Source organism: Saccostrea cucullata, unplaced genomic scaffold (assembly GCF_032062105.1).
Source record: "Saccostrea cucullata isolate Sc308-1 unplaced genomic scaffold, CSIRO_AGI_Scuc_v1 ctg1234, whole genome shotgun sequence".
Classification (NCBI taxonomy): Eukaryota; Metazoa; Mollusca; class Bivalvia; order Ostreida; family Ostreidae; genus Saccostrea; species Saccostrea cuccullata.
The window spans coordinates 41,307-67,744 of NW_026926064.1; the positions used below are offsets into that span (position 1 = coordinate 41,307).

A 26,438-nucleotide genomic window follows, 5' to 3' on the forward strand; every position below is an offset into this window, starting at 1 on the left:
TCTGCATTGCAAAGACTTGGGGAAGCTAACAAGTAAGCCGTGAGGTGCTCAAGCCACATATGAATGCCCCATGTGACACTTCAAAAAATCCTCGAATGCCACCTTATATAAAAAAATATTACATGCATTGTGGAAACCGTTAAAGAGCTCGTGACTTTGGTTCTTTGAAACAAGACAAACACGTAATCAGTCTGCTCGACAAGTTGTCGAGGCATGTAAAATTTGATGTAGTTTTCCCTGTTCATGTCCAAGCTAAACATTCAACATTTTACTTATCCTAAAATATACACATTGAGGGGTTTGGCATTTAATATGAAAATAATCAGGGAATTTAACAGCCCTACATTGGCAACATGAAAGGCAACACCAATTATTCTTGTCTGTTTGAATTAAATCAAATTCTTAAACCAAGTCCATTCATAGATAATGCATGATGCGCTTCTTTTGGCCTTTTTACCCTGATTAGTTACCTAGGGGCTCTTACTTTGTTCAATATCTCTGGGTTTGAATAATTTGTATCACTCTGAATCTCTCCATTTTGTGAGCAGACAGACCAAGTTGTCCCACTGGGATAACTGTGTGACAATGCTCAATGACCAGTCTAAATTTCCGTCCATGAAAAGGCAAGATTCTTCTGGCCTAGGAGCCTACAATTCAAAATTCACTCACAGGGAAAATTAGCTTTCAAACTTTGGAGGGAATGAATATAATTTCCAATCTCATCTCATTTTTCAACACCAATGAACCCTGTACAACCTAGTCTGGACCAAAAAATAAAATTGATGGAGGCTTTTGCTTTTCAAGGATATCAATTGTGTATTGGGGGAAGTTCAACCCAGACAGTGACAAGAGGCCTGGCCTACAAATCCACCCATTAGACAGACCTCAGGCAGGTGCAAAAAGTGCTGAGCATGGCATTCTGATTTGGCAGATGGTGGCCCTTGTATCCTGATAGTACAAGCACCTATGATTTTTTTTTATTTTTGGAGACCACACAGTGTCTTGAGTCTACAATCTTCTCAGGTAAAGAAAACTTGGAATAGTTTGGCCCAGCTTCAAATATGCACACTGCAGTTAATAGATCAAAGGGACAATTTTATCTAATCTCAGAGTCACATCCAATTATGTGGACCAAATATTTTAAATTTGATTTTTGGTATATTTGGAAGTAATTGTAAAATATACATATACAAAAAAAGCAAAACTGAAATATAGTCATTTATAAAATTCTTGTGATCATCGGTAAAGATCTTTAAAGTTTAATTCATAATGTTTTATCAGTGAATCACTAAGGGGCTCAATATTGATTAACAGGTAGAAGTGATATGTAACCTGTATATTTAACTGATCCGGATCATGAGAAAGCTTTCTATTTATTTTTAAAATAGCAGAAAGTACAATACACATAACAGTCAACTTGACATACACCTTTGAGCAATTACGAGATTAAAAACCGCTAAAATATTTGTCTAATCCAGCTGATTTTTCGGGGTCAAGATTGGTACAAAAAGATTGAAGTTTGTCGGGTTTATAATTCCTCGCGTCTGACATCCCGAGTGTCAAGGAAAAAATCCTGATGTCCATCCAGCTCATAGTGTGTGAGGTCCAGAGGTATGCCTGAGTCATCCACTGTTTCTATATACACAAAAACCACAAAGTCTTAAAGATCATTTTAATGTTAAAGTTGCTTACTAATACTGCCAATTGTGTATTGGTATATCATCTGCCCGGTGACTCAGATTTTTCACGGCCATAAGCAATTGTTTGCACAAATTTTGTTTGTAATGGGATTTCGAAGAATTCTCTTTACAGGAATTAACGGACACAAAAGATTACGGCAAGAAAACGGTTATCTGCTGGACTTGTGTATTGTCAGTGTGAGAAAATATTCAAGGCACCAATGATTCACAATTATAAAATGCAGTTGTCTATTAAAACCATTTCTCTTTCACAAATTAAAGTTTTGTTATCACTATAGTGCGACAGTCTCTTAACCAAGTTAAGGCATGATCTGTTCCATTACATTTAGCTTTGAACACCTGCAATCAAATGCCGATTTTAAGAACTGCACTCCCTTGTAGTCATAATTATCATAAGTATCTAAATGCAATGTGATACTGGGTACATGTTGAGAGATTAACCAAGTGAGAACAATTATGGTAGCATATCTGAAAGATAAAAACTTGAATATTACCATCTGCCATCTGTACTCACTGGGTTTTAAGATTATATACCCACATCTAAAACATTTGCAAAAAATGAATCAACTGAAATTTTCACCAATAACTATTAATAAAATGCTTGAGACTTTCCTTTGATTGTTGGATAGATTTTATTATCAAAAAATTAAAATATTGCTTGTCAGCAAGATCAATTTTAAAAAAAAGGCACACCTTTCAATTTTCTAAATTGCTAAACTATAGGCCATTTTTCATGCATTCCAAGCCCAGTGCAAAATGACAATGCTATGATGCATACTTGATCACTCACAAATGCAATCAATTACAAACTCCTATATCTGTATGTAATAAATGTATGTCAGATTGAAAGAGCCAAGACACTTTTAAGACTCTTGGAGATACGACCTAGAAATTCCATGCTTAAAAAATTGTCATCTTGAAAATATTTAAAAATATCAGGTAGATGACTCAGGTTTAGGGGCAGACCTCACAAAAATTCTAGATAGATCAAATATATGCGTGTTTACAAAATATACCCCTGGAGAGATAAGCATTGAAGCATTTTCACACCAATATAACTCCCTATCTTTTGTATCGAACACCTCAAGAATTTAAGTGAAGTGGATTTTGTTTTAAAGTTTTATGAGTGGAAACCACTCGGGTGGCTGATTTGATATAATTGTTCCAGTAGAGAATAGACATATAGGTACAAAGTTCTTCGTTTGTTTGATGGTATCTCGTTTGTAAATTTATGACATTCTCTATTTCTATATGAATTGTACTGTTCAGATGGCAATTCTATACTGACCCAGGCATTAACCTTCTATCTCGGGTTTCTATTTAGCCGAGATCGACAATAATTACGGAAAGTATCGATTTAACAGGCACAATCATTGGTCGATTAAAAACTAGCAAAATTTTACAAAGGATGTAAATAGTATTCCCACATCATTTGATTAATACAGTGCTTGAATTGTGCAAATTGTGGAATAAAATTTCTTATCAGTCAACAATCACCTTGATATTCATCAGCGTAATGGCTCCGACAGACGTTTATATGTTAAAAAGATCGTGAGCCTCCTCCAAACATTTTGTCAAACTCCTCGTATTGATGACTTTATCAAGAATGTATTTTCAGATAGCAAGTTCAGATAAGACAGTTACCTATCATTCATAATGTTCTAAGCTATTGAAACTCGTGAACTTGTTTTAAATTGCCATGAAAACAGGTAGAAAATTTAATAGGTTTTCATTGACGAATTTTATTTAAATCAATGATCAATGCTGATTGCGACAATTTAAAGTCTCTAAGGAATATAACCTGATACACTGGGAAGGCTGTGTATTCTACAACACCTGCATCGACAGAAAATGCCTCACAAGAGTGAATCAGTCCTACATTTACGGAATTCTTTCTTACGCTTATCATTATTTGATATGTTATACTCCCTATGATCTCTACATGCCATCAATATTTATATCTCCAATAATTTCAGAGCAATCCTCGGTTTTTTAAATACCTTAATTTTTTAAGATGTTCTCTGAATCATTCAAAGGACTATAAACAAGATATGGATGATCTGCAATGTTTTTTATGTCATTAAATGTTAATCTCATTTTTATTTATCACTTTCTGTTGAAAGAGGTACACGATGTTTAAACAAGTAGAGATACTGTGGGTGAGCTAAAAATAAATTTATGCCAAAAGCCAATAGGAATTCTTTCCTCCAGCAATAAAACTAACCTCAAATATTTTTGTCACATTCACAGGTTCTCTGTCTACAAAAAATGCTAGTGACCTTGAACATGTTCAGTTGACCTTGACCCAGAGTCAGGAAACACTCTAAAATATGCATAGAATCAGTGAGTCATATACACAAATATTTTTTCATTAAAAAATTAACTAAACTAAATTTATATTTTTATTTTAGTCAATGGCCTAAGCTTGTCCAACGATTTTTGGCCTTAAGGTAATTATGACAGAAAAGGAGAAAATATATGGCTGAAGAATCACTCTGGCCACTGCATCTCTAGTCAGGTGCTCTAACAATTGTACCCAGGCCCAAAACACTGCCAACTGCCCAAACCATTGCATTTCTCCTATTTTTAAATTGACTTCAGTCTGAAACAAACATCAAGTTTCTATTTCTCTTGGCAGGACCTTCACCTGTATCAAATAAAGTTCGAATCCTGGTCAAGGCACCAAAAATTATAGACAAGAAAGGAGAATATATAGCCAGATTGGGAATCAAACTAAGATCTCGAATTACTTGCTCTAACAACTCTCTAAACTACCTTATCTAAATCTTCTGATGTATTTACCTCGAAACAATTTCATTTTTACATTTTTTTTTGTCTAGCTGTGATTAATTTGGTCATATATTAGGATGCAGGTATACCTCTTGTAGTTGAAGAATCTAATTTATGTCAGTATGATTTGTATCTTTCAATATTATATTTCTTTTTTGGCTTCTACCATTACAAAATTATTTCTTTGACAAAGCATGGACAGACATCCTGAAAAGGTGCTTCCTTCAAGGTAAATACAAGGTGCTTCTTAGTATATACCCCCCCCCCCCAAAATACAGAGATGACTATCTTAAATTTCTAAACCTTGCAGTAATTATCCTTTGATTTATCAATATTTCCTGGGACAGCTGAAAAATTCCAGGCTTAGGTTCATTCACATCAGTAAAATCTGAACAAAAGCTGTATTGCACTGCCACCCACACACCCCCATGTTAGACAGATGATGCTCACTGTTACATCAGCAATAGGATTTTGTGGAAAACATGTTCATAGATGCTGGAAGAAATTTCAAATACCTTGGGACTAAATTTAATCTCTTTTTCACTGTGAGTGTATTGATTTTTTTTTGGTAGGGTAAATGTTAATCAATTGTCATGAAATTATTCTGTAACAGAGTGTCATATGATTTGCTTTTTTTCTACTCAATACTTATTTCAATTAGCTTTTTTATCTTTTTTTCTCTGGTCAAGTGTAGATAATTAAAAAGGAAAAAATTCTTCTTTTCCCATTTGCCTTGTATCTGTCCAGTATTGATTGAGGGACAGTCCTGTTTCCCCCTCGAGAGGAAAACTCTATCCAACTGTATCTCAAAAATAACACAAAGGAGGCTGTTAAACCAAAATAACACAGAAAATTAATCATTTATTATTGATTAATTCACGAGAAGCCATTAGGAACATAAATAAATATTTTCACATAGATAACACAGTTGATTTAGATGAAAAGAAAAACCTTTCACCCAGGTGGTCGTTGAGTGTCATTCTTAAATAGAAAAGCACCACTTCAAATTGCAGGAGCTTTAATTGATTTATTACAATTGACTGTACCACAGCTTCACAAAATCATCATTGCATAACAAGCATTTAAATGATTTTATTGGTAAAATAAGAGCAACAACCTCATATTGTGTGAATATTTTTTAAGCATTTCAACATGTTTCCAACAATGTGGTGTGAACTACTTCTCTATTCTCTCTTTTAAGGTCAATGACAAAGGCATGAGCAAAGAGTCTACCGGTACTTATATCACTTATATTATATGCTTATTAATCCAAATACTGAGGTACTGAAACAAAATATGATGAGAAATTTGATTTTCATTCTGAAGTTATCAAATATTTGGCAGTAATAATGTAAAAAGTTTCAATGATTCAAACCTGAATAAGTCCTATATGACCTTTTGACCTTGACAGAGATGTATGACTTTATCTTAAGCTTTGACCCTGACCTTCAATATAATAGTCCTTATTTTGTAAAGTCGGACTGAGGGAGAAAATCAAACTTGTCAGAACCAATGTACTGCCAATATTTCATTAATGAGGACATAAAAGTATGGCCTGCGGATGGTCTGAATGTAGGACGTCTGAAATCAAGTACAGCTGAAGTTTGTCATCTCGAACACTGATATTTCGAATACAATGGATATTTCAAAGTAATTTGAAAGTCCAAACCACTCTTTCTTGAAGTATTTTACACTAGATATGTTATCAAATAAATAATTTTGATATCTCCATGTTTCTCACAATCTAATTGAGTTTGGAATAACAAGATTTGACTGTACAGTGTGCTCTTCTAGCTGGATAATGTTTCGTTAATCATCAAACAGTATAATGAATGCAATGATCTTTATCAAAGAAATGGTTTTTGAAAGGGCAAAGAAATAATGCATGACCATGATTAAAAGTACTTAAACCAAATTTTTAAAGTTTTTGTATGTTAATGGAAAATTACACTATTTTCAAGAAACCTAAATAGAGAAGTTAAAAAGAAAAATACAAACTTTATGTTAAGATGCATTTAACACAATTGGTTAACATTCCTTGTGACAAATTTCTTTTGATTTGAACCATTAAAAAATTTTCATCAAAGCGCTGATCAATGATCACCTGCAATCGGTAACATGGAGTCTGTTTGTGGGTTTTGGGTGTACATTATGAATGACAAGGGAGTTTCCAGAAGCTCGTTATTAATTACAGGTTGAGCTCAGTCTAGGCTGCGGCACACTGACGTTACACATTGTAGGTCCCCACAACACTGTGTTATCTATGAACCATAAGTAATAGGGCCATACTAAAATAAATGGCTTTTTTCATTGCAGTACGTAAAAAAATAAAATAAATAAAGAGAAGCCTTTTACCATCACCTTAGAATATATTATACAAGTTATGAGTAGATTAATGAATTAAGTTGCCATTAAATATAAGTAATTTAACAGAAGTTTAATTACAAAATGGGTCCTCATTGTCATTTAGAAGATGTAATTTAACAAAAGTCTTGTCTTCTAGGAATAGTCGTACCTGTTGTCAGGTAGATGAGAATTAATATGAGTTTAACTTCAAATAAACCTTTTTTTCTGGGAGATCAGAGTAAACTCCATTTTGATTGCCAGTTTCTCCCCCCTCCCTGAAGTGAATCACACTAAATAATGACTGTGTAGGCATAAAACAATATCTTCATATGATATACTAAATGGCTCTGGTAATATGATTTATAGTGTTAAACCTTTGATATACATCTTAACAATAAATGGTTTTTATTTCTGCTTTCTTGGTATTTTAAACAAGACACTTACATCCTGTCATTTCTTTCATAATACAATGAAGGAAGTCAGCCAGAGGCACTCAGAATTTTATAATCCAAACACTAATTTTAAAATGAGATCCAATTCATTTCCTCAGAACATAAATGTTACTGAGCAAGATGATCATGCTTTTCCAAATGGCATTGACCTTGCTTATTTAAGGAAATGCAACTACAGACATATTTGACCTTGACCTTAACCACCTACATTAAGGAATGTCCATAGTAAATGACCAATCCCCTAGTACTTTGTGTGGTGTTTATTTTCCCATCATATAGATATAAATAAATCACACTAATATTGTCAGTTTATACCCTGTGGTTTCAGCTAATAAATCCCTATGTCTCCAGAACGTTTAGAACTTCCCGCACTCCAGACAAGAAACCTACATCTTTTGACAGACACTGACAAAATACAAGCAAACACTTCCCTAGCTAATTGTAAAATTAACAATGACTAAATGGCAAGTTCTTCATGTGGTATATACCACCGATTGCTACACAAGACGTTGGGTCTTTTTGAAAAATTTCTCTTCTCTATAATCTCAACCTTTCCTTGAAGGATGGCGGTTGGCTGAATTTTTAGTGAGGTAAAACAAAAATTACAGGGCAAGATGCAATTAAAAAATTTTCATTCATTTTTTTCTTTTTCACATAAAATAGGACATTTGACATCCATGCTGTAAGAGAGAGTTGACTGCTATTAAACAAACAATGTGTTGTTTTTATTTGAAAAAGGTGACAGGCACCCAATAAAGATGTTATAATTAAGAGTGAGAATAAAGCCATTTTTGACAGAAATAAATTCAAAAAAGCACATTCATAGCATCACTCTTTGATTTTAGATTCTATATCTATTATTTCACTGTGTTTTAAGACCTCTATTTCTATCCAATCCTTATTAATTATAGATACATGTATTACTAACTAAAGAGCAATGAACTTAATGTTGCACAACAGAGTAGATTTAATCAAACTCGATTCTGAGGAAAATCTTTTTTTAAATAAACTAAACCAACACTTAATTAATTCTAAAATTTGAAGTTCTATATAAAAATGAGTTTATAATGCATTAAAGAGATTTTCTGATCAAGTTTCATCAAAAATACCTTAAAATGAAAAGAAATCTTTCAAATTAGGATTATCCTTTTGCCTGCGTGCAAGACTGAGCAAAATTTTTATTTTGAAAATATACAATTTACACACACATATATATTCTAAACTGGTACACGTTTACATATATCATATGTAAAATACCTGTATGCACCTGTTATATTTCTTACAAAAATAACCTTTTCATAATCCATAGTTTGAAGGTAATTAATACTGGTTTCCTAATGTAACATTTCTATTAGGGATATATCAGTACAGATTATATACTAAAATTTATCAGTTCACCTAGTAACCAAGTACCTAACAAAATCCAGACAGAGAGCGAAACAAATTAAGTTTGTCCTATGAATATATATCTTTATTTTTTTAATTAATTTATTACTTATTTATGACTTACTCCTCTCATCTATCATTATATATTATCATTTTTAATTTGCCTCATTTTTTCAATAATTTAAAAATTAAAATGAAGAGAACAGCAGGGTGCCATAGAAAAATCATCACCTGTTTGTAGGTAATCTTAAAACTAAAATTTGTCCATGTGAATGAGAGGAATTAAATTAACAAAAATAAACAAAAAATTGGCTAAATAAGCATTTTGTCCTCAGGTATTATTAATCAAGTAGCTGTCTTATCTTGATATAAGTGAAGCATGTTCTGATAAACTTGAAACAGTTTGTCCATTTGTCTGCATGTACACATCCTTCCTTTGACTTTCTGTAACTTTGATCTTTAAATGACTTGTTCACTTAGAGAAAAATTTCACATGGGAACACCATATTTTATTGTACTGAAGTGGTTCATTATAATATCTTGGCTCTGAATCGTGTAAGTCAGTCAGTACTACTATATCGGGCAGTGCATGACTATGGGATTTGAGCAGACATTGAAATGAACACGCCACTTCTAATTAGTTGTCAAATTTTTATATAATTGTAATTGAAAGACAAATGGATTTATATACATGAGATAAGTGTTCTCATAAATCTTTATGTCTGATAAATTCAGTGGAAAGGAAAGAAAACTAAAATGAGACCAGTGGTTTAGTTTTTGATTAGACATTCAACACGTAGGAAACATCATTTATCATTTAGCAACATCAAAAAACATGCAATGAAGCACTGGCCTGACAATATACCAAACTCATATGTAAAGAATTTTAGAGGGAAAAAAATCATACAAAATTGTGGTTTTTAAAATTTAATCAAAGGACATGAGAGAGTCCCAAAAGAATGAAAAATAATCGAAAAATTTAATTAGCATATTGTTTTCTATTTCTCCATGCATGACGGTGATGGCTGATTTTTTCATGTCATGTAGCCAGGTATTGTGATTTAGCTCACACAGTCTATGACTGTCTTAAATAATTAAAACACGCAACACAGTTGTCAAGAGTCTACGAGTTTAAATGTCGCACACTGTGCCTACATACTTATCATATACTATTAAACAAATACAATACTCTCTTCAGTTCCGCTGCAGAAAAGGATTACAAGAAATCAGAGAGGGGTTATAAGTCAGTGTATATATGATCACTCTTGTCTATAGGTTAACGTGGTAGGCCACCCTTAAAGTTGCCATAGATTATCATGTAGCGATAATCTACTTAATTGCTGATATTTTGCTTTGGAGGAATTTGAGATTTTTGCTTCTTTTTTCCATACTGTATATCAGAAAAGGTCTGAAGGAATTTTTATGGTATACCCTGGGTGGTAGGGGAGATAAGTTATGATAGTTTACAAAAGCTGGAAAAATACCTTCAGTTCTGCTTCAAAACATTAAAGGACATTTTCATGATATACCTATAGATAACATTAGAGGGCCACAAAAGCTTGTACGGTAAGGGAGTAAGTCCTGTCTATAAATAAGTATGATGTATTACAGGTACAGGATATGAGGACCTAAACATCATACATCACAGGTTCATTATGACAAGGCAGGCAAATTACAGGCTGTGTGCCTGATTATGGTTTCCCTGTCACTAATAATTAACTATGGCCCATGTTTTTATGCTGAGTGGTCAAGATATGTGAATGGAATAAGGATCATAAGCCTTTTCATTCACACAACTGGTGTTGCAATTAAACAGATGTTGCTAAACGATATGACAGGAATAAATCAATTTAAAGATAAATTATGAATGTAATAATTATATTACAAAAGAAGGGCATTTTTTACATCTTCAATCTTAAAAATCTTCATTTTAAGGTTCATAAACCCTCTGATCACTCATATAAGATGTTGCTTGAACCTTAATGATTTTCCAAAAGAAATGTATTTTATAAGTAAAACAAACAATTATAGCATAGCTTGCAGGGCAAAATTGGACAAAAAAGACACTTCAACTTGGCAAATCTATAAAGAAATAATAAACATTTATGTCATTAAGAGTTATCTCTCTTATCAGAGTATCAATGTACCTTAAAGTAAATTAAGTGAAGTCATTTGCAAAGAAACCTACGTATAACAGATCTTTGGCTAAAATTATATTAACTTTCCTTATAGTGCTATTTTACAAATATAGATTGTGTTTTATATAGGTCATAACGGGCGAAGCCCATTATGCTTCCCATTGTGAAATAAAATTATAATTGTAGCCTTATATGAAGCATAGTCCTCGCCAATCGACGTCAAACACAAAGGGGAAAAATATTTTAGCCTAGAAAAAAATGAGGATTGTGTTTTATATTCATTATCTGAAATATTTTAGCCTAGATGAGGACTTCATTATCTGTCGATTCAGAGTTGCCAGTTTCTATAGTGACATTTCTGGGGTATTCATCTTTCAGATTATAAATAAAGTCAACAGACTTTGGATGACTAAGCATCACAGGGGAATTCTCTAAATGTCAATTTTATGACTTTTTTTTTCATCCCAGCAGATCATGTTTGCTTATAAATCTGTATACAGTATTTCGAGAAAATTCAACATGAAAAAACTGTTTTAATAGCAAACCCTTTTTCACAAGGCTGCTCTGGGAAAAACACATTGTTTTTCATGCCCATTATAACAATAGTAATCAATAAGTATTGATCAAATGCCTGGTAGTCTCATAAAATTGAATTAACATGAGGATAAGAACTGTGCACAAAATATAAACTTAACATCTTGTTCCCTGGGTCTTGAAGAACTTCATATATAAGATAATCACATTACGAAAACAAAAACGAACTAGGTGTTTTACGAGACCTTTTTCATTACCAAAACAGGTTCTCATATCAGGAGTTCTTCCCTATTGGGAGACTTGCGTAACCTGCAGCAGCTACCAGCTAGATTAATCGGCTATGGAGACTTTAAATTAATGATCTAGTCACCTATCAGAAATTTTAACTTATCAATCCTTCTGCTTTAGGTTTCCTTTACAGGATCAACATCTCTGTAGATTGGTGAAGCTCTCCTGGTAATTAGTCTGTGATTAGAAAGAGACAGGGGTTCACTAGTACTACTGGGAGCCTAATTAAAAGTCTTATTTTCCGACAGATTCTCTGTTAGTCTCTGACATGCTCCCACAAAGTCAAGATTTACTATTCTATGCACTTTTTTATTTATGTAAAACCATGACAGTTTATACACTTTGAACAGTTAGGATACAAAAACTCTTTACAATAAAACAAAACTGAAAAAAAACAAAATTGCTTTTTAATGATAATTGTTTCACAGTTCTATATACCTCTGTATTTCTCTTTGCAAGACACCAAAAAAAGAGCATGCTGCAGGAAATGTGAATGGTACAGTAGTCTAGCTGCTTGTATGATTTTCTCATGCTAATTCCGATTTGGCTTCCAGCGTAACTCTGTGTTTTGCAGCTGCGTACACTCGGCCTAATGAGAACCTAGGAACTCTCAGGAACTGTTCCTAGTTCTGTGACAGGAGGTAACTGTCACATTTACAGATGGCTTTTTTCATAGTTTATTTCTCTTGGAGATGTATTTATAAATGTATTTGTACAGAAGATTTTTACATGCTTTTCTTGCTTATTCTTGAAGTTGGGATTTTTCATTCTGGGTGCTTATAATATAATCAAAGAAATCCAAAATTGTGCTTAATTAAGCCTTATATTTTTTATGCACAATTTTGGATTTCTTTGATTTTTGGGTTTTATTTAAAGAGTGTGATTTCTGAGAAGTGATTTCACATTTTAGTTTCATTTACAACTATGATTTGTCAGATATGTAGATCATTAATATTTCCCTCCAAATTTCTTATTGTTTATAATTTATCAGTGGAAAATGACAATTACATACCAACTTTGCATTTTCTAACAATAGCAGCCATTGTACCATTTGGACACAGAAGAACATGGGCATGCAAGACCTTGGATACAACATGGTGGGCAATGCAATTGGCCATGGGAGATCTACATTGTTCATTTTTACAGATTTAAATCTACTCCAAAGTATAATTTTCTTTTATCCAGTCATTAATTTGTTTAGCTCAACTTTCCTACCAAAATTCTGTATTTGCAAAAACTGAAAACAGTTATTATCATCATCTCAATTGTTTATAATACTTAGTTACTGGTATACTCTTCATAGAATCAACCTGCTTCTAGGGGACCATTGTTCTAGGATTTCATGGGTTATGCATAAACCCACAAATTAACATCCCCATGAACCTACAACTTTGTCAAAGCCTGAACTTATATCGATAACAAGTTCTTCTGTAGAGTTATTTACAAAATTATTTCCCGCTAACCAGCAAAATTTTCTGTACCCATGAACATTGACCCTAACAAATTAAAATTATTCCATTCTGTCTAGAACTGGGCAGCAGTAATCAGACAATGATATTATCAATGACGTTATAAACCATTTACTTATTTATTCCTTTATGAGGTGTCAAGGACATTATACACATATTCACTTATTCCTTTATGAGGTGTCAAGATGTACCCTGGTATTCCATGGAAATCTTAATGAAGACACTCTCTGCATACCATTACCCCTCTTATTAATTAGGAGGACTGGATTCCCTCAGTGTTTATTGACAAACCATTGACCTCCATTTTATATGGGTCCTGGTGATAAACCCATACAACACCTGTCAGGGGATTAATCTTTATCTCTTTATTATCAATCTTGTCTCATCTACACATCAAATTTACATATACACCTTATCCGGTTTATATCAAAAGACCATCAGATTACATGTACATGGGTTATAGATGCAAAACTTTCAGTAGGTTAATTAATGCATGCACATTCAGCATTTTGTCCAGGAATGCAAGTCTTCAGATTTTGTTGAGGATATGCTGGTAATGAAATTTAAATATTGGCAGCTTTTTTTAAATTCTTTACCTGTGTGCAACTCCCCTTTCGTGAAGATAGTGCACTGCAGATACAAGTTGTCTGAAGAAGTCTCGAGCTTTGTCCTCAGGTAAATATAATTGTTTGAAGGTTCTGATAAACGTCATTAAATCTCCACCCAAGGCACACTCCAGAACCAAACAGTACAGAGTGGTGGCCTGCAAAACAGACAAAGCAGTCATAAAATTCTCAATAAAATATATTAATTTTAAATTTTAAAAATATCATTAAACTTTAATACAATTGTGTTATAAATACAGGTACTAATATTTGTGTTACAAGAGGATCATTAATAAATGCTTATCAACAAAGACAGAAATATTTTGAACCTTAAACTAAAAACAGGAATATTTTTACAAACAAATTCTTCAAAAGCAGTAGAGCAGCAGTAAAAATATTGAAAACTTCATCAGATTTTCTTTTTAAATTATATAGACACTATGTGATGCAAAACAAAGGAACACATTAATAGGCAGCAATAGGGTTTCTGCTATAAAAGCATTTCCAATAAATCAGATGATATTTTATTGGAAACCACATTATAACACATAAAAGGTTTGTAAAGTGAGAAATTATTCAATAACCGATTATTTTCAATCTTAGACTCTGCTTGCATGCCATAATAATTGATGGAAGTATGCACATCTGCTAGATGGTCCCTTGATTGCTGGTCTAGGTTCTAAATGCTCTTTGCTTTCATGCTGGCATGGAAAATTAGTTACATCCCCTGGTGTACATGAATTCTTCATTTGACGAATCTAAAGAGGAGAATGGTGTGCCCTAGATGGGGATAATAATTCAGAATTTGAGGTCACAGGGTCTGTTTATCTTCATGCCAATTTATGTTGCCATCCACCATGCTTTACACACATATATCATTTCAGGCTCAAGTCATCTTATCCAGAATTCAATTTCCATTTGCCTTACTGAATGTGCTGTTTGCCATGTTTACCAAATCAGCTGCACTTGTAGACTAAGATAGCTGGTCTCTGAAGTCGTTTGATGATGATTGTTTATCATCGTTATGGAAAATCATTCCCAATCAGCCTCAGTGGTCTCCCCTTTCCTTGCTTAAACTTATCAAAAGCCAATCTTCATGTGCCATAAAAGAATTTCTTTTATCTGACCTATTGCAGTTGACCTAAATGAAGGATTTAGAAGGAAAAGGACTAGTAAATAGTTCCATATTAAAACCTACTTCAAAAGCCAAGGTCAAGGTCATGTAAAAAAGGTTAAAATTTTTGCTTGATGGTAACCTAATTTAAAAGAAATACATATTTCATATTCTTATATTATTTAAATAAAAAAAGAAAGAAACGTGCGCAGAAGAAGCAATTTAAAAACATTCAATATTTGTTCAACTTTACACATAGAGCAATTAATGCTCTTCAACATGGTCATTGACTTGGTGATTTAAAATTTTCCTTGGAACCTTTTTTTAATTATCTTAATAATACAGAACATCACGTCTGTTTAGACAGTCAGTCACCTGAAATGTTATTTTATTTTCTTTTTTGCCAAACCTTCTTAATACCTCTCTGTTAATAACATCCCATTAAAAAGAATCGGTGTTCTCAACGTCAGACACTAGTTTCTTCTTATAGCATTGTTCACAATACATGTCATCTACGTAACTAAGAGATTTCAAAGCAAATTAACAGTGAACTTGCACTTCTCATTAACATGTGTCAAAATCTGAAGAATGCCTATCAAATAAAATTAATTCATTTTTGACGTATTGAACAAATACAGGATAAGAAAGGAAATTACTTTTCACCATAAAAAAAAATCCACCAAGTCTATCATGACAAACAGAGTTCTCAAATGGATGACATTTTGTAAGATGTTTGGGAGAGAAATTGCAGTATGTTCCAGTAAAAATTCAATACTGCTTACACTGAATCATGGCCGAGGTGGATAAACCAACAAAGAGGTTGTTAATCAGATTAAAGACGGTCTCCACTGAGATTCTCGCTGATGATGTCATAGGGAAACATGGCTCCAATACTCCAGCCTCCTTCAGAAGACGTCAGCCATTGATAATTCAAGACTCGCGCTCTCCCTTTTACAATTCTGTATTTCATTACTTCTTATAAGCATTTATTTTGGTCTAAAACTCTTTGAATAATTCTAATATTTCTACTGACAGCATCAGTTTTAATCAAAGCTTTGAGAAGGTTTAGATTTTCTTATGTACGGTACAGGTATATCAAATGAAGCCCAAGTACCTTTAAATTTCAAGCATATAAAATTTCTATTCTAAAACAATTAAACTTGCAGTAAACAACTGTTCATACATGGGAAATTTGAAGGAAAATTTTTTTTAAATCCTTTACCAACAACTGAACATATTGGATCTTAGTTAAAAATCTAAACTAATAACTGATTATTGGTCTGAAGTATTGATAATCATGTTAATTGTAAACATGAGTGAACAAGAAGTGTAAAATGTATGCTGCACACCAGGTTTGTCAAGACTTTTGAGACAGTATATAAAGTACAGTTATGATGCAACATAAGGGCATGAATAAATAAGGCAATTTAGTAAATGAAAACAGAGATCAAGATAGAAGTTACATGTTCATTATGAGAGGTTGCTTGGAGGCCAAATCCCATTAATTGACCAAATTCAAAGATGGACGGACTTTACAAATTTCAACAATATGAAATATGATATCAAAAAACATAAAAAATGCTCTAAATTCGATAAAAATACAGGTGTTTGGACATAAATATTCCAGAAAGTTATCATCTACTACAAAGAAGACAAGAGATAAAATCAGATTTCCAAAATTATAGCAGTAAACGTATCAATTTAGATGACTAACATTAAACTACCACAGTGGCACTGCCCTGGAATTCAATGGACAGCACATGAAGCATGCTAGACTGAATTATGTTTTTCTAATTGACCACAAAAGTAAAGATGAAAAACGCCTTTTAAACACGAGATTTTTGTGTACCTAAAATGGAGAATTACAATAGGCATTTTTCTTGGTGAAATGTTCAAAGTGTCATCGTATAGGTTTATCTAAGGGTATGGAATTGGTCGTATAATTGAAAAAATAGCTTAGCAGCTGACGCTCACTGAAGAAAATACTGTTTTTTAACTCGACAAAACATTTAGCAATTTAACTGTTGTATTTTGTTAAGAGGTCATGTAAAATATAAGAACTAAGGGCCAATATTAGGAGGGGGTGCATCAAAAACAAGATATTTCTATAAAAGGTATATGAAGACTTTTTGAGGGAACAGAGGGATTTTGCTGCCACCTCATTCCCTGGACCACATATAAGACTGGAAGGACACTTGACGTTAGGAGCGATATTTGACAAGTAGAGACTTCGCTGTGGGGGTAGACGTCTGATAAAGAAGAAACATCTTAATTGATAACAACAACTCCAGACATAATATAAAGGAAAACCCCAATATGGAACCCATCCAAATCTGAGTACAAGTTTAAGGCATACAGGGCAGCCATGTGAGGATAAATGTTTATAATAGGGTCAGTTCAGGTAACTTAACTCTTGTGTATGTAAAATTTTAGGCAGCTTGGATAAAAGTCAATTTACCAACCTTGACAAAGAATTAAGTGTTGTGTTTGGTTTAAACTCTTCAAGCTTGAACATTTTTGTCTGAACTGTTTCTCCTTTCAATATTTGTAGGTCAAGAAAATGAGAGTAAGGAAAACTTGTACAGAGTGGGTAGACAGACAGACCAAGAGGGGCAGTACGCAGGGTGTTAAATCTCCCAGGTTAACACTTACAAGTAATGCTTTCATCCACAAAGGAAAAACTCAAAGAATACATGTATTAGGTTTAGGGTAATAAAAGAGCATGGGGATAGACTTTGATCCTTTTAATTGTGTCAACATTAGGTAGAGAGACTTGCATTGTCACAGCGCACAGCAGTGAATGCAGAGCTTACTAACAAGGCATAATCAAGGGCTTATTTAATTGTCACTTTGTGTGTCAATTATGTCTCCCTCAGACACCATTGTAACAGTTTGTCTCAACTCAGTTAACTCAGCCTGTCTTACAAATAGGTTGAATGTGCTTATGTAGCAGTGCTTTCACGATTTTTAATAAATTTGAAATATATTGGTAAATTGAGAATGGGAAGGGATTTTTTATATGACAAAAGAGAAACTAAATTTTAATAAGTGGAAATTCAAGCCCTATGCAATTTCAGTCTCTATTAATTTTGTCACATATGTCATTGAGTTTTTTCTTTTTTGCATTTTTGTCTTAAAAATGATTTCCCCCTGAATCCCGTCAATCCTAAGTATTAAAACAAATACAGATTAGTCTACATGCATCTGACAATGTCAATTTATCAAACAAAACATATCATGATTTATTTTGAAGGAAAACCACAAATCTTAATTTATGCCCATCATCTTTCATCAACTGAGAATTCTATGTCCAGTTTCTGTATAAGTGAAGAGGACATATATCAAGAGTGCATGCATTCAACAGAAAAAAATAGATTTAAAAATCTACAAGTTGGAATGAAAACATACAGACTCGGGCAAAATTTCAGGCATCTTTGACCACCACGGTCTGTCAAACAAATTTTATGACCCCCACCCCACCCCTTCACTAAATAGGTTCATTCTGTGTCATGCTTTTTTTTAGGAGTGGGTATTACTGTATGGACACCCTCCTCTCAATAAATATAAATACATCTGTCACTGACAACATGTACAAATTTATACAGGTAAGAGAATTGTTTGGTGACGTGGGAGAAATGACGCAGGCATACTAACATTGGTTTACAATCCTAAATTGGCTGAAAGACACATGATAAGTGAAGTCCCTTTGAATTTTGGATCTGTTCATCTTGCCAGTATAACTAGTCTCTGAGGACCTTACCAAGCCAAAGCCTTGTGAATGAGAGACCTTTAACTGATATTACTGCAGCATTGTATGTGATTCTGGTCTGATAAATATTGCATGATGGGAAACTCACTTTTCTGCTGAGGTCCCATAATAAATCCTAGGCATGCTACTGCTTACTACATACCATCAAACAAAAGCGGATTCTTTTTCTCTTCAGTATAAACTACAATAAGCCAAATCAATAAATTTTCCATTATTATTGAAAATCTAACTTCTTGGAGCATATATCCTTTGAGGATACAGGGATGCTTCTAGGGTTTCATTTAGACTCAATCGAGTGTGGTGCAAATAACAATTAGAAATCAGGCGCTACGTCTGTGTCCTATCATCATTAATGAGTGAAATATGAGAAATCTATAACGGTTATGCAGAAACATAGATCTTTCAAAATAAATATGGACTGCCATATTGAACATAGCTAAAAATCAACATTAAACAACCCTGGCTATGTTGCCGTTTTATGATTTAAACATTTCATTATTGGAAATGACTCGAGATCAAAATATCATCTGAAGGGTTTTTTTCTTCATAAAAATCTTTGTATCATATTGTGCATGCAAATCCCAAACAAATTCATCAAACATCTAATAAAGAAATAGTGTACGACATTCATGTTCAAAGAATGTAAGTCAAAATCTCATTCTGCAGGTCTTTCAGATTTTTATCTGTTACTTAAATTATTACTTTTATAGTTCTAATGATATTTCCAGCATAAATTGAAAATGTACCCTCCTCATTTATTAACCTCAAGCAAAAAAAAAAAAAAAATTACTGCCGCTCATTAAAACCTTTCAGTGTCTGAGAGACATTTTAGAAGAGAAAACATCATATCATATCCAAGTTTTTGAATTTTCAGAAAAAAAATAAGATTGAGAAATCTTTCCGAGTCAAAACTCGAGATTTCAAATTTAAACTTCCGGTTTTAAATGAACATGGCGGGTAAACGTCGAAGGAAGATTTGTAAAGTTCATAGCAGCACTAAAGCTTAGTTTAATGTAAATATTTATCGATAGGAGTGCCATTCAAAACTTTTCACTCGTTCAGAGAACAAATACAATGCTGACGACTTTGTTGCACAATGACATGTTGGTGAGATATTTATGTATCCATATTCAAAAGTATCTGTTGTAATTATTTTCCTCCCACAGGTGGTTTCTGTAACTTAGAGCTTACAGTCTTAGATTTAGCATCATTCTTCAGAATAGGGTCGCTTAAGCATCAGATGAAATGAATAAAACTATGGGAGAAGTTAAGTCCATTAGAGGAAGAAATAAACAAAAGCCTAAAGAAATAAAATATTTCAACTATTTAAAAACAAGTATATACAGATATATACAGGCATGTAGTATTGTTTATGGCAGCCAGAAAAATTAAATTATTTTACACTTAATTGAAAATTCCACCCTACTCCCCAATACTCCCTGTCTGTTTAATGTTTTATGAAAGGAATTATTTTAGGTCTCAAGATTATTAATATTTTAGAACAATTTCTACACATTCACCTAACACATATTAAAAACAAAAATGAAGATATATTATGAAAGAGTTTTAAAAAATTGATTTTTTAAAAAAATCTGTATTTTGTCCAACATCACAAGATTTATATCACTGGCCCCAACTGGTAGATGATGTAATAAACAATTAAAGGTTCTATTTTCCCCTTTTTAATCCTTATGTGTCCAGTGGCAAGGAGCCTGTTAGGAGAGCATCAAACAAGAAGCAAAAATTAATGTAGAAAAGTCGATAATGTACCCAAAATATGATTTTATTTTTTTTTTATTTCCTCCTCCTACGGGACTTTTTCATTCTGATGTTCGTAAACCTAAAAATAAAAAAATGCTGGCCTAAACTCTCAAATGCAACTGACTGTGTTTGACTATGAATATCATAGTGTTAATAATCGGCAAGGAATAATGTTTCTATTGGTAGAAATGAAATATTCAACAGAGCATAAAAATATGATCAAGTTACAATTATTTATTCCGATATATTTTCTAATCAAACTTTAATTACAGAAAAGTGCCATCAATTTTTTTTTCTACTAAAATATCAAATTGCTATCAATACTGTTGATATTGATTACTGTATGTTTTCTGAAATGTCGAATAAGAGATCCACCGATTTAAGAAGAAAAAAAAAACACTTGTGTTTCATACTTACTGAACTTGAAGAAACAATAAAAGAAAGTCTTTACAAGGTCTTTGAGTTTTCAAGAAAAACAAGGAAAATATGTTTAAAAATTTAAAGTCTTTGGAAAGAAAAGAAAAAATTTTGGGTAGTGGTAGATAAAATTGCAAATAATCCTTGCGTCATTAACTGTTACTGTCTGGTCACCACATGTTGACGACCAAAAACAGCTAACTACACAATACACTTTACCAGACAATTCAAAAGATGCTGTTAACGGACTCGGTCTGGCATAGAGAATAAAAAATCACCCGATTTTTATCTTTTTGTGACAGAAAAACTGAAGGTGACTCCTAACCGTTACCTTAACAATGTCAGTGGTGTATGAAAAAAATACGCGTACACCTGAGTTAACGCTTCACATTCAGGGTGTTTTATAACATAAGGCCAGGGACAAAAAACTATAAGAATGAATAATTGTGCTAGGCAGTACACAGAGAAATTCACACCAGACAGAAAGTCCTACCTTTGTGCTATTTATCATTTCATAAAACTGGATAATTAACCTTGATGGTTGTTAAAGATTGCTTATGTTAAGAATCAGACAAAGATCCACAAAGAAAAACCACACAAAGTTATCATGTTTCTCCTTTTAACAATGTGCAGAAGATAAATCTTAAACAAATGGCTAAGTAAAACGCTGCATTTTCTGTACTTTGTGTCATCTTTATTTCACCATCTAAAAGAGGTACTCATGTTACAGATGCTGCACCAATACACCATATGGTACTATATTGACCAATTTCTTGGTATATCTATCCATTATTTGTTATGGTTATGAACATTATTTTATTGTTTAGTAAATGATACTGTTGCAATACATGTATTATATATGTTCCTAGTAGTGGAGAGTATTTTTAGCCATAGTTGTTTGCAAAGCGCTACATAACTTGATGTTCTTGTTGTCTCTATGAAGTATAGTTGCTGGGTGGTTGTGGGCAATGATGGTTTATTCTGAAATGGTTGTGTACATTATTACTTGTTATTTTGAGAAAATTGTTTGAGGACTACATTATTGCTTGTTCTATTCAGAAATGTGTTTTTTCAGTTGAAGCATTGTTGTTGCTACTTATGATCATAATGAGCCTAAGTTGATAGTTGAGAATATTCGTTATGGCAGATGATGCTGTATCTCGTTGGTGTTTTCAGAGGAGCTTTATGTTATTGAATGTGGTGATGATGCAGGTTATATTAGCAGTGGTAGATGTAAATGTAGCTTTATGATTGGCTATTGCTAGGTGGCACTTGAGATGGTGGTCTATGGTTTCCTGTTTGTTTTGTAGGTGGAGAATATTCTTGGTTTCCTATTCCAGTCTTCTTTTCTGGATTTAATGGTTTATGCTACCGTTTACGGTAGTACTTTGTACTGTTTGTGTCACCACTGCTTAGAGAGAGTTTATATGGTTGTAAAGTGGTTGCTGTATTACCAGGGTATGTTTTGCCACTTTTTATGCTTTCTGGTTGCAGTGTCTGTTGCTGAAGCTATTGTGATGAAATTATAAAGGGATATATGCTTCAAAAATAGAGAAAAACAAAACCTATTTCATTTCAGCATCCAACTTGTGAGCACAAATGCAAATACTACTATGGATTTTTAACATTATCTTGATGAGCTCATCAAATTTTATATTCAAATAAGTGTGATATCAGCATATGATTCTGGATTCAGTTCAATCATGCTATATTTACTTATCTGAACTTCAGTAAATACAAGTTTATTACCCTATACATTTCTTTGTTTTCATTGCTTTGGAGTCTGTCAGAACTAAAATACAGCAAACTATCAGTAGTTGCCATTTTCTGATAAAAGTCAACCTCTCCTGCTGGTAGGCTTATAAAACTGGCATGTTTGGCATCAAAAATTGATGTCTGATTAAGGTTATAATATGGGTATCTAACAAAACACATCATGTTTACAACACCAGCGGGGAGGGCTGAGGTAGCTAGCACTCAATAATTGATAGCAGTACTGATTTGAAAGACCATAAAAGCTGAGCCAAGAGATGTGTCCAGAATCTACAAGTGTGTTTGATGCGTAATTCTGGCAACTCTAGTGAAATCTGTTTTTGGTGAAGAATACAAAAAATTGGCACAATTTTTGTGTATTTTTTGGTTTTATGTATCTTTTTTTCTAAAAATAAAATGTGTCGAAACTGTTCCATGATACTTGAAACTATCATATTTGTCTCACAGGCCATTGACCATAAATGGATTTTTTCTCTCCTAACTAACACAAGAGGTGATGCAGCTCATCTAAAAGTACTGAAATAAAATCTGATTACATCACAAAATCTTACAGAGAGTTAATCAGTTGTAGATGAAAATAGAAGTATGCAAACAATGGAGAAGGAAGAAAATTGAGTAAAACAGGGAACCCAAACAAAAATCCTGTGACATAACTTCAAAACACAAATTGACAAAAGATAATGGCGGACCCTGCCACAAAGCATGGGACTCATTGATGAGGATACATAAGGAGTGATATTATTGATGTACTTCCATATAACGTCTAATCATCAAAGGTCAGGTATACCCAGAAGGCCATTCCAACAATTAGCAATATTGCTGCAAGTAGTCGTAGTTGCACTAAAGAACACATTATAATGAATGCAGACCCTGATTATGGGGACCAGAGCCGAAGCAAAGGGAGTTAAGCCATCCAGGGGGACCAGCAAATATCATCAGTCGCACACTCTAAAAGGGCTGATGAATGTCATCCCATCACAATCGGACTTAATTTGTGTCTGCAGCAAACAATATCCACCCTGATCATTGGTGGGCTGGATGTCACTTGCACAACATTACCACTATTGTCTATCTCCCTACAACCATCGACTCAATCATGGAAATTACAAAGCCCGCTGCACTGCGGACATTAACGGGATTAGCTCGACTGAATACATGCAAATAAAGCAGAGAAAATGATGTAATAATCATAATGACTTGTTTTCCTAATCATCTTCATCGGACTCCAATCAATTCTGGCTAAATGTGACAGGTGCTTCTATACAGTTACCAGTCTAAGGAATCTGACACCCTTACCAAGCTAAGCCGGAGTAAAAACCTTCTCTATTGATGCAGTAGTTCAGGTCACTGACCTTAAATCATCCATAACTTTTTGACTATCATTCAAATCCAGATTAAGACTGATTTAGTTAATCATTGAAAGCACTTGTCTAGGTTTTAACCATGAAATTAATTAAAAATAATCGAAACAAATACTTTTTAAAAAGTCAGAGTCCAATTCTGAAAGCAGAATTGTAAAGCAGGATGTTTGAAAAGGTTCACAATATTTTCCAGAGATATGTATGATATATATGTTTTCCTTTTCTTCATCTTCATTTTTTTTTTGCACTAGATTTTAGTTACAATCAATAATGTCAAATAGCATGCGATGACGAGAATAAAATAGTGAACATGAGAGTTAATAGTGCTTTTTGGTTGCCTGCAATGTTTCTGATCTTTCAAACAAGAAGAATTTATTCTTTGACACAAAATCAGAGTACCTTTTAAATCATCTATTATAAACAGTCACAGGGTAAAACAATTGACAGAGCTGTTCATTCCTGGAGATGGAAAGAATGAATACAAAATATGACAGAACTACGCATATAAAATAGCATGATACTGTGACATTTCTTTGATATACTAAGTCAGTGGCGGGGAAGACCGCTGGTCCGACATGAGGGAGAAAATCAATAAAAACAGAAACAACTTGGTGTGCAATGGTCATGCAAGTCAAGCTCACAGTAAAATCAATGCTCAGGCTAATGGGCTTACTGTCCAAAATACCCTGCTGTACAATCTCAGCTTAACTTATTCTGATAAGCTAATAAGCTTAATGTCACTTATCTCTTGTTTCTCGATTGTAAAGGTCTAACCCTTTTATTACTGAACTACTAGACCTGCTAGTTTATATGCTTTGTTGCCCTTCTTTAGCTTAAATAATAAGCTTGGACTTATCTAACTATTTGGCTGAAATCTGATCTTCTAAGCTCTTAAAGTCAAAAGTAAACAGTAAGCTCAGCATTAGTCAAGAGTGCAAGCTTCACTTTAGTCAAATGTTAACTGCAAGCTCAGCATTTAAGTCAATAGTAAACCATACATTCAGCATGAATCAAAGGTAAACTGCAAGCTAAGCATTTGTCAAAGAAATCTGCAAGCTTAACATGAATCAAAGGTAAACAGCAAGGTCAACATAAGCCAAAGATAAACTGCAAGCTCAACATTACTCAAAAGTAAACTGCAAGCTCAACATAAATAGTCAAAGGTAAACTGCAAGCTTAACATTTGTCAAAAGTAAACTGCAAGCTTAACATTAGTCAAAAGTAAACTGCAAGCTCAGCATTGGCAAAGAGTACACAGCAATAGTCAAGGCAAACTGCAAGCTTGCTTTAGTCAAAGTTAAAACTGCAGTCTTAGTATTTATAGCCAAAGGTAGGCTTCAAGCTAAAGATTTTCAGGCTATTGTCATAAAATTGCTTACTAAACTGCTCTATATTTTGAATTCTTAGTGATATCTCATGAGCTCTTAGTGGTATCTGCTGATTTCTTTGAGAACTCCCAAGCACAATACCCACAATACAGTAGGTGTCAGAAATATATTTTTATCATGTACATTTTAGTTATGTTCAGACTTCACTCTATAATTGTTTCTATTTTAAGCAGGTTCTTCTGTGCTTTATTTAGAATAGCCTCCTTTTCATTAGAGGTCATCAGCCTTCTCCTATCCCAAAAAAACAGAGCACAGCCACAGTATTGATTGTCATAGTGCCACTGGTATTTTCTGGAGTTTAAAACTGTGACTTACATTTAGAATTTGCAGTCAAGTGTCACATTGTTGAATTAGTGTATGTATTATTTATGTCTGCTTATCATTTGAGGATATTACAATAAGTGATGTTCTGTTCTATGGCTTCTCCTATGACTTGGCATCCTCTCTAGGGGAAAGGGTTGCTTTGGAAAAAGGTTAATGGTATATATACAAAGACTGCTTTTAACCAGTTTTTTAAAACTGTATTTTCAAAAATGCTAATTTAAAAAAGGACGCAAAAAGGTGATCCTTTCTTTTACAGTAAAATCCATTGTATTTCATTTACTGAAACGAGTAAGTAAATCAAGGATATGGTATCTTTATATATGTACTATGAAACCACCTATTTAATTTTTGTGTTTTTCGTGGTGTGAAGAGACCCACAAATTCATATCCTGTCACAAATGTTTAATTTTCATAGCACAGTGCAATGTTTTTCTTTTAACAACAAAATGAAATCACCCCAAAACCAGTAATTTTTTTCCCCATGAAAATAAATCATTTAGCTATAGTCAACTTTTGAAAGATAAAAGATGGAGCTTTCAAATGTACATATGAAATACATCTATGCACATGCATTACCTGTGATACGGACTTTCTAAATTTTGTATGATTTTTTTATCCTTTGAACTTGCTTTTAAAGATTAATCTATTTTTTGAAAATTTAAACATTAGCAATATTTTATTTTTAATTAAATGATAGAAGATTTGTGTTATATGATTTGTGTTCATATATGATGTTCATATACCTGCATTACCAAATGTACTTTGATATTTTTTTTTACCCATGACCTTGAACATTAAACTTGACCTACTTTTCAAATATATG

General features: G+C 33.2%; 1 protein-coding gene across 1 annotated transcript in view; it reads right to left on the bottom strand.

The window, feature by feature from the left end:
* The window catches only part of LOC134270577 (hormonally up-regulated neu tumor-associated kinase homolog A-like), a gene marked incomplete at its 3' end in the record, with an annotated part of 69,661 nt that overhangs the window by 41,162 nt on the left and 2,061 nt on the right, over positions 1-26,438 (bottom strand). The window contains exon 3 of the mRNA XM_062752810.1: positions 13,700-13,866. Coding sequence (XP_062608794.1) covers positions 13,700-13,866 — 167 coding nt within the window. The remainder of the gene's footprint in view (positions 1-13,699; positions 13,867-26,438) is intronic.